Raw genomic sequence first — 10260 nt, 5'->3', positions numbered from 1 at the left:
TTTTTTGAGGTTTCAATGTTTTATTCAAGTTTTATCTTAAGTGATGTTAATTACAGCATTTGAAGGGGAGGGTCTAATTCCACACAAAATGAAAGACTCTAAAATGTACCCATTAAACTGCTAAAAAATAAACTGAGTGGTGAGAATACAACAGAAGTCCAATTTGGATCCCGAGTGTTGTCACCATGTGATTACAACCCACACAGGCTCTTTCCAGCGTGTAGCTAGAGCACCTGGAAGCTATTTCGTACTCTGGTGCAAGGGCAAAAAAACTACAACACGAGAGGAATTAAGTCCTGAATTATTGGCTTCATCACATCCACCCTCTCCACCCCAAAATGGCACAGAGGAAAAAACTACCACACCCTGTAGACAACTTTTGTCATAAAAGAGGTGATGATGGACTTGGGGTGGAAACAAGTCATGAAGATCTATCTAAAAAAGTCCCTTTCAGATGAGTTTGTACACACCATCAAGCAATGAGCCTCTCTCATCAACCAGGGTTAGGAAACCAAGGTTCAATTCTCAGGAAGTCACAATTTCATTCATTTATTCAATACGAATTTACAAAGTGCCTACACATTATCAGCTTCCACTTGCAGCCATTTCTAGATAAAAAAGAAACCTGGCATCTCTAGAGGGGTCACCAAGTTCCCCCAAGTCTACAGCTAAAAGGACCTTATTTTGGAATCAGGTTTCTTCTGTACCTCTGAAAGGGTAACACCTTAAAGCTGAATCATCTTTAACCTGGAGGTCTAACATGATATTTAGCAATGCTTGCATCCCAGACATACAACATTAAAAGATACACTAAATTCTGAAGGTAGCTATGCCGCAAAATAGTTTAAAATTAAACGATTGTACAGAATTCATTTATGCTTGAAATTCCAGTCCTAGACCAAGCTTATGGCCACCAGCGTTGACATTCTTGCCATCCAACAGAGCTGACAGTGTCAGTTTGATACCTGCAGAGTGAAAATCCAGGGAGAGGAAAGGGGGAGGGATGGGGAAAAGAAAAGGAGGATTAACACCAAAATCAGAACCTGTTCCAGGTATTATCAGCAGAGGCCACACTACACAGCCCTTCAATCTTCATTACTTAACACCATCTGACCAACAGGTATCTTAGAGTGAGCTTCTAGGACAATCTGTAATTATTCCACAGACCAGACAGACTACCCAAATCCACTTCTGGGACTCCACTTTCCTTTGTCTTCTCATTGCTCCCCTGCTACAATTAATCCTTCTACTGCTGATATCACACAGTAAGCTTCTTCAGCAATCATCCCTTAAAATGAAACCCCAATCCTAAATCAGACCTGAGGTCTTCCATTCACCTTCATAGCATGCACACACACACATGCACACAATGAACTGATTTTCCCTGGAGTAGCTTAATTCCAGGGAGTAGTTTTATAACCTTAAATTTCCAGGGTTCAAAGGTGGTATATCTCCTGGAGCTCAAACACACCACAAACTGGCCTAGCTGACTGTGCAAAGGAAACCTGAAAACTACTTTTCCTATATTTTTGTCTTTTTATAATGCAGATGATTTACAGGCTATTTTTGAGAACATGCTGGAAATAAGAATAAAGCATTATGTACAAACTGAACAAAAGAGCCTGAAGGAAATAACCAAAAATGTATTATATGTCACCTTGACCTTTTTTCCTTTTGCTTACTACCTCTCATATTCTCCGAATGTTTTATAATAACCCTACATTCCTTTATTAATCATAAAGCCGTATATATAGTCATTTACAATGTACTATATAAGCATCTTATAAGCAATAACATAAATCAGCAAACCAGCACAATTTTCTTAAGAAAAAAACTGATTTCACATACAACCAACACATACCTGGCTTTAGGGTCTGAGTGTATCCTAAACCTATCAGGCTGGAGTTGTTCACTTTAGCCTAGAAAGGAAAAGATAAAACAGTAAAAATGTTAAGTACTTCACACTTCCATCTGCAAAATGAATAACAGCTTTTTAATCAACCAACTCTGGACTTCAGAATAAAATTGTTTTTTTTCATGCCCGCCTTGTTTATAGGATTCATTAAATTCAATATGAAATACAGACAGTCCCTGACTTATATTTCCACTTAGACTTTTCAATTTTATGATGAGTTTATCCAGCTATTAAATGCATTTTCAACTGATGATATTTTCAATTTACAATGGGTTTATCAGGACATAACCCCATCTTAAGTGGAGGAGCATCTTTATATCAAATTTAGGTGTATGTTTTAGGCCCTGCTCAAATGGTGTTTTGAGATCTGACATCCTTCAGGAGAACAAAGCAAGGAGGAAGGAAGGCCTCTTGGCAGCCAGTGTCCCTTCTAGCTGTTCCTTTTTGCTTACACTATCCCAACGTAAGGCCCCTTTCCCTGTTTTTAAGTGCCTAACTTAGTTAAGGGAGCCAAATTCAATTCCCAGTTCAGGAGACTTAACATGGGATGTCTGCAAATTACACAAACCAGTACAGAAACCATTATGCAACATATTTCCTCATTCCACCCCAAAAGGGGTGCAGCCTACAGTGCCCTGTGACAACAGAAATGAGCCCGACATGATTTACTGCAAAAACTGAAGCAATTTGAGGGCCCATGAGCAATGCTACAGGGTCTGCAAGATAAGATGCCAACTGGCCACTGATTTCTTAATATGCAATGCAGGGGCTGAGAAAAACAATGAAAATTGAGGGGGAAAATGAACATTTTAAAACCCTAGGTTGCAGGGTACCCTTTCTTATCGTCTGCATTACAGAACAGGGATAAGTTAAAGGAAAAGGCTCAACAGCAAGTCAATCTGGGTCCAATCCCAGCACTACCACTTGCCTGTTATATGCCTTTGGACAAGTTATTCAACCTCTCTAGTCTTCCAGTTCCTCATTTGTAAAAACAGGAATGATTTCTTTTTTTTTTTTTTTAAAGCACCTGCCTATAATGGGATTAAATACAATAATCCACATGTAAAAGGCTCCACACAGTGTTTGGCACCCATAGTAAGTACTATCACCATTATTGTTGTACTCATTTGGAACTCTTTTCAAAGTGAGAAAACGTCAAAGCCAAAGCACAGAACTCCAGCAGTCCTGAAAGATTCCAACTTAAGAAGCAGGTGAGCTTGTGAGATGCAAGATTCCCCAGGTACTCACTGAGAAGCAGGCATCAGGGTCGATCTGATACTTGGCTGCTATCCCAAAGCGAGTGTTACTGTTTCCTGCTGTCCAGGCAAGATTGACAGCAGTCTCCAACTTCTTGTTCACCTTCTGGTAAATAGAGCCACCAAACTCTGTTCCATCATTCCTGTAAACAAGCAGAGCACAGATGCCACACTGCCCAAGGAGGTGGGCTAGAGCCCAGGCAGAGCTACCCAAGTCTACCACAAAGCAGGCATGCTGGAAATGGACTGAGCAGATCACTGGTATTGAGAAGGCCAGAAGTTCACCAAATTTCACAAAACAGGTGGTAAATTATAGGAAGTCTGATAATAACAGGACACCAGAGTGAAGAAAGTTCAGGAGAGAAAAGCTCTTTCAACCATCACTGGGAATATCTGAAGGCAGCCCAGTCAACCACTCAACCTTCATGGAACCTGAAGTTTGTTTTCAAATACTCTTTAAAATAGAAGCAGCAACTAGGGCATTGGGATTCTGAGTGATTTCTTTTTTCTGCTGCTAATGTTATTACTTTTATAAATGATTCTATCATAAAAATGGTATGGGAGGAGAAGCAAATGCAAAGAGAACACAGCCAGAAATGGTGAGAAAGAGTGGGCCACTGGTGTCCCTCAGAAGGCAGGTGACTGCCCTCGGGACCACCTGCTGCAGCCACTGCTGGGGAACACAGCCAGAACCCACTCAGCACTGGGAGGAGCACTCAGAGCCCATGTGCTTTGGAACCCAGAAAGGGGCTTAAGGACCTAAGAAAAATAACTGCTATTTCACTGAAGTATATGCTCATTAAATACATTTTAAATTCTTTCGTTTTCCCCTAAATTCAGCTGGACAGAAATTGTGCTTTCAGAAAGTACAGGTGAGCCCAGGCACTGCCTGACTTGCAGGGAATCCTGTCTTCTTCAGACAGTCCCAGCATATTACAAAAACAGCAGCTTATAGAAAATAATAGTTTTGAGTGACTTTAGTTTTTAAAAAGTCAGATTTCTCAGAATATTCTATTTTTTTTTTTTTTTTTGTCTTTTGTCTTTTTCCGTGTCCGGCAACGGATCGCAACCCTCAGTGTTGCCCCCGTACCGGACCGGGGCCCGGCAACGGGATCGCAACCCTCAGTGTTGCCCCCGTACCGGACCGGGGCCCGGCAACGGGATCGCAACCCTCAGTGTTGCCCCCGTACCGGACCGGGGCCCGGCAACGGGATCGCAACCCTCAGTGTTGCCCCCGTACCGGACCGGGGCCCGGCAACGGGATCGCAACCCTCAGTGTTGCCCCCGTACCGGACCGGGGCCCGGCAACGGGATCGCAACCCTCAGTGTTGCCCCCGTACCGGACCGGGGCCCGGCAACGGGATCGCAACCCTCGGTGTTGCTCCCGCGCCTCGCTCAGCCAGTGAGCGGGAACCGGTCTGTATGTGGGATCCGAACCCTCGGGCGGGAGCGCCGCCGCGCTTCCCAAGCGGCGCACTATCCAGTGCGCCACCGAGCCGGCCCCTCTCAGAATATTCTAAAAGCAAGAACACAACACTGCTTTCCTGTACTGAGCTTTCAAAACCACAAACAGAGGCAGCATACTGTTCAAGTTCACCTACATGAAACACAAAGAACATCTGTTATACATCTGGGTCTCTGCAAGCCCCAGGGCATCCGAGACAAGCTGTGTCAGCTGCCTCGATGCCAGTTCCAAAAATAAACCATGTCCTCTTGTTACTTATTAAAAATATTGAAGCTCAGGTATGTGGAGGAAATGGCTAACAGCCATTGCTCCCCCGAGAACTGGTGCCAATTCCAAATTCAAATCAAGAAAGCACTTCCCACTCCAGTCAGAATCCTAATTTTGGCAGCTGGCAGGGGATCTGAACCCTTGACCTTGGTGTATAAGGCTGCACACTAACCAACTGAGCTAACCAGCCAGCCCTTGCTGTTCAGAACTCTAATTTAAAAAGCACTTCTACCTGTGGGATATTTTTCCTTTGACTTTTTTGTATGTTACCTGTTTTGCATTAACATACAATAAAATTGACATTTTCTTATTGTATGTATCTGTGAATTTTAACACGTACAGATTCATGTAACCATCTCCACAACGAGGCTACAGAATAGTTTCATCACCTCAAACTCCCTCATACTACTCCTCTGTAGACACCCCTTCCCCACGTCCTGGCAACCAGTGGACTGTCCATCTCTATAATTTTCCTGTGACCTGTTAGCAAAGACTCAAAATTTTTAATTAATGATAAAAATTCCTCAAAGAAATTTTATTAACGGAAATAGTTTACACACATACTATTTACTTGTCTTAAGTTAAAGAAGTCACTTTAGTGACCTCTAGTGGAAAGAAAGAAACTTGGTAATGTACCCAACTTGTGCCACAGGTTAATTCCTCATGGGACTAATTAAAATGAGATTTTTATGGATAAAATTTTTGTTTCCCTTAATCTAAATCATCATTCTTCAACTCTCAAGCTTGATTACAAGAGGCTCTCTCAAACATAACCTGTAATCAAATCTCCTCCCTTTGCCGTACTATCCAGTAGTTAAAAAACTTTTAAATGTCCCATCATGCAAAGGCACTTTGTATTTAACTGAGATAATCATCTCCTAATTTGTCTACCATGTCTACATTTCATCAAGCGTAATGAGCTGATCCTCAAGCATTATACAGAGAAAGAGAGCTGCACATTCACCCCCAACCGCCACCCCCATTTTGTTAGCTAAAACTGAAAAGACCTCCAGGGTCCAGAAAACTGTGGGGAAGGGACACTCCTCTGGACTGATACCATACACCTGTTGTAATTAATCAGTCACTGTGTGTTTACCAGAAGCAAAATTTGCTGCTCACAGTACAGTAAGAACCTAAGACACTTCAGGAAATGGTGGGAAACAGAAAAATACTAGCAGGCCATTCATTGGCCCATCTGATTCCAACAAACTCACTTTACGGTGATTAAAAATTTAGTTTAGAAAAAATAAATAAAAACAATCCTACCACCACACACACTTGAACCCCACATACATACACTTACACATTAGTGTGAAGCTGGAATTCATCAGTCTTGTAGCCAACCGCAAAGTTGCTCTGGGTCACTCGGGACTTTGCGGTCTCAAAATTCATCTGGTAACCAGCCAGCCAGCCCTCATAACCCAGCACGAGAGCACCTCGGATTGAAGGCCCAGCGATGTCGAAGTCCACGTCGCAGCCCAGGTTGATGTGCTCCCGCTTGTACCCTGTCTTGATTTTGGCATTTTTTTTCCTGAAGGAAAAGAAATTGCACTAAAATCAGAACTCATGTTGGAACATCAATGCCAAGAAATGCAAAAAACATTTTTAAATCCCAGTTTAAACAGGGGGTAGGGGTGGGGGTGAAGTCTCCCTTAAGCAGCTGCTGTACCACAGTGGGCAGGACCCAAACGTTCTTCAACTGGAACCAGTCTGCAGAAATGCCATGATGAAATGAGAACACAGGCAGGAAAAGCCTGAAAAATAAGCACTAATTCTCTTTTACTATCCTTTCCATATGCTTAATGTAGCCGCCTACATAGGTATTTATTAGGTAGAGCCACCACGTAATTATAAAACAGATGTATCTTTGCTGTTTTCCAAACCTGTGGAAAAGATTTACCTTGTCATGAAGGCAGCTACCTAAACAAGTTTAAGGAGATGGTCATCTTACTTTGAGGCTCACCCACAAATACTAGATCCCTTCTAAGTGAATACAACAGTAAGATGGCTTGTAATTCTGTATTCATGAGAACCCAATGAGTACATTTCAGTACTTGGGTACTAATGTGGAACCTGGGGCTCTGCAGTCATGGGGGCCAGAAAGTCCTGCTTGGCCAGACAAGACCCCAGATCCAGGCTGATGATCCCACATTTGAGTCTATGACCAGTTCATTGCCTCCACTGCCTGTTCCTCAAGACCCAGCATCCATCTGGAAGGGTAAATGAGTAGTGACACCTACAAACATATTACCACCATGTCTTTTACCAAAAGTAAACATTGGACAACAAGATCACATCTATCAAATAAATTTGGACTATTCTCATCTGATTGTTTCTGTCATTCAGCTACAAAATGCACTCCTCCCACAGCTAACTGCATTCTCAGCAGAGACCCCAGGAGGAACCAGATCTGCTCAGAGCCCCAAGGACTACACAGCCCTGCCTACTAGCTTTATTCACATTGAGATTAAAGCTTCGTCCCCATCACCCAGAGTGGGGGCTCTAAATACCATTCCTTCCTGAAAGGAACCAGTGATCCTTGGAGAAATGGACAATTACAAGGTCCAGGGCAGGAAATGTACAAAGTGTGTCTGAAGCATCTATCAAAGCTATCAAAGATTACTGGTGTTAGGGCAAAAGGACTTCATGAGCTAACCCAAAGAGGCTCCTAAGAACTTCAAAGATGGGGCAATGTGAGCATTTAATAAGTATAATACCAACAATAGGTTCAGGCTGGAGCTGCTGAGCACACAGAGCAGGAGCTGGTAAAAGCCACAGCTGTGCCCTTCAGATGAAGTTGCATGGAGGCAGCAGGGGAGAAGAGGGCCTTGGTAGCCTCCAGGCCAGCAAGACTACTAATAGGGTTCCTGTGGGCCCACATAGGAGCAAGGAGCCACAACAACTGAAAAAAAAGAGCCACTCAGAGGCTGGTGAGTCATCACAAGGGACTGGCATACAGCCCATCCCATGGGAAGTGTTTGCAGCATGGGCAGTGGGGGAGACGGGCCCACTGGGAGAACACTGGAACACAGCAAGGACAGCTGATCTGTCCCCTAATCAGCATAGGACCACTCAGAGGAGACTGTTCAGTAATATAGAATTGCATGGGGTTCAGTTTGATTAAAAGACTCAGGCCCAGACCAGTGTTTCTACACAACCCAAGTACACTGGATTTCACTAAACCCAGAAGTCCTATAAAGTCAACCATTAAAACCTGAGCTGCACAAAAAGACTTCCCCAGGGAATCAGCAGCAAAGCAGCAATTTAGCTCAACCACAGAGCTCAAGTACTTCCCCACAGGAAGCCCCCCCACTTTAGAAGTAAGCAAAGGACAATAAATTAGTTCCAGTGCAGAGTTTAAGTAGTGAGAACAGCAAATAACCTAACACAGAACTGAAAGAAAAAACAGTACCTACAACCAGAGACAAAGTTTGATATTAACTAGTAAAGGTCTCATTTCACCATAGAACACCTATAACACCTAGAAGGACTGGAAGTCCCCTGGGCTACCAAGCCAGAAAGGGGGGACAACCAGGCATACCACCAGTGCAACAGGTCCCACCTGGGGTCCTGAGGTATGGAGCCAGAGATCGGACAACCCCCTTGCCCTTACCCACAACCAGGCACACCACCAGCACCACAGAGCCTGCCCAGGGTCCTGAGGCATGGATCTGGGGATCAGACCCTCCACCCACAACCAGGCACAGTGCCATCGCCACCACCAACTAGGTAACGAGCATGCCAAAAACATCACCTCCATGTGGGTGGCCCACTACAGCCACCATAATAACCATGGCTGCCACAAAAGTAGCTAGATGCCACAACCACCGTGCAGATGCTCTGCCAGCCACTGGAGTGCATTGATACAAGGAGAGTCACCAGCAGAGACCAAAGAAAAGAAGAGGATGTCTCTCTCCACAAAGCTCATTCCAGAGTGACAGAAGAAGCATCTGCTCTACGATAATATTGGGGGACCTCATCACACCTCTCAACACTGGACAGACCATCTAGGCAACAAATCAACAGAGTAACCATTATTCTTTCAGAAGGAGAGAAGAAATCTAGGGTTAACAGTGGTAGGAGGGGGGAGAGGGAGAGATTGGACAAGGGGCATAAAGAATAATTAAGATTCATAACAATATATATGCTAGTAATATTGATTTGATCAACATACATCAATGCTGAACCCCAAAAATAAGTATAATCAATTATGATTCAATAAAAATTTTTTTAAAAAAAGAAAAAAAACAATAGGTTGAAATATACCAAATATGTTTAATCTTTAAATTCATAACAACACTCAAAAAAGAAATCAAAATTGGGGCCGGCCCGGTGGCGCACTGGATAGTGCGCCGCTTGGGAAGCGCGGCGGCGCTCCCGCCCGAGGGTTCGGATCCCACATACAGACCGGTTCCCGCTCACTGGCTGAGTGAGGCGCGGGAGCAACACCGAGGGTTGCGATCCCGTTGCCGGTCCCCGGTCCGGTACGGGGGCAACACTGAGGGTTGCAATCCGTTGCCGGACACGGAAAAAGACAAAAGACAAAAAAAAAAAAAAAGAAATCAAATATTTATTCCACCTTTCCTATACTAACTATACTTCAAAGTAACCAAATAGTGGATGAAAAATTTCTTTCCATTGAAATATTACAGCTAATAAATGAAGAAGAAATTATAAAAGTGGAATTACGCCACAGGAAGCAAACTGGGTCCTAAGCCAGGGCAGCGGGGGGCCAAGGGCCTCAGCCACACCCCCCAACATCCAGACAAGCCCAATGATGACCCAGCTGCTGCTGGAAGCCCCCTGGTCTCCCCTGCCTGAATGGGAGGTTGGGGGGACAGCCATGGGCCTCGATCACACTCCCCCTTCTCTTCTCACTTCCCACCTTATTTCCCCTCCCCCTTCCCTTCTCCTTCTCCACACCAACTACTCTGCAACAACATCTTAGAATCAGACATGGGACCGAGGAAGCCAAACCCAGCTGCAACTAAGCAAGCTGCTGCCACAGCCCTGGGACCCAACAGGGCCCGGAGGCGTGGAGCCAGGGAAGCTGATCCCAGCCACAACCAGGTAAAGAATACACCAAAAACACCATTTTCACACGAGTAGCCCTCCACAGCCACTGCACTTGCCATGGCTGCTACAAAAGCAGCTAGTCTCTATAGCAGTGGTCATGTCCACCATGCAGATGGCACACCAGACTCTCAACTTCATTGACAGAAGGAGATGCATCAGCAGAGACCAAAAAAAAAGAAGAGGTCCTCTCTCTCCACAAAGCACACTCCTGAGTAATACAAGCATCTGATTTACGATAATAGGGGAGGACTTGATCACACCTGTCTCAGTACCAGACAGAT

The 10260-nt window shown here is 44.3% G+C and overlaps 1 protein-coding gene across 1 annotated transcript in view; it reads right to left on the bottom strand.

The window, feature by feature from the left end:
• The window catches only part of VDAC1 (voltage-dependent anion channel 1), a 23888-nt gene continuing 13628 nt past the window's right edge, over positions 1-10260 (bottom strand). The window contains exons 6-8 of the mRNA XM_008575114.1: positions 3164-3314; positions 1862-1919; positions 1-965 (exon numbers count right to left, since the gene is read on the bottom strand). Coding sequence (XP_008573336.1) covers positions 874-965; positions 1862-1919; positions 3164-3314 — 301 coding nt within the window. The 3' untranslated portion in view covers positions 1-873. The remainder of the gene's footprint in view (positions 966-1861; positions 1920-3163; positions 3315-10260) is intronic.

Source organism: Galeopterus variegatus, unplaced genomic scaffold, assembly GCF_000696425.1.
Source record: "Galeopterus variegatus unplaced genomic scaffold, G_variegatus-3.0.2 Scaffold1136, whole genome shotgun sequence".
NCBI classification, from domain to species: domain Eukaryota; kingdom Metazoa; phylum Chordata; class Mammalia; order Dermoptera; family Cynocephalidae; genus Galeopterus; species Galeopterus variegatus.
Note: the sequence above shows the minus strand (reverse complement) of the source record. Positions and strands in the feature narration are given on the sequence as shown.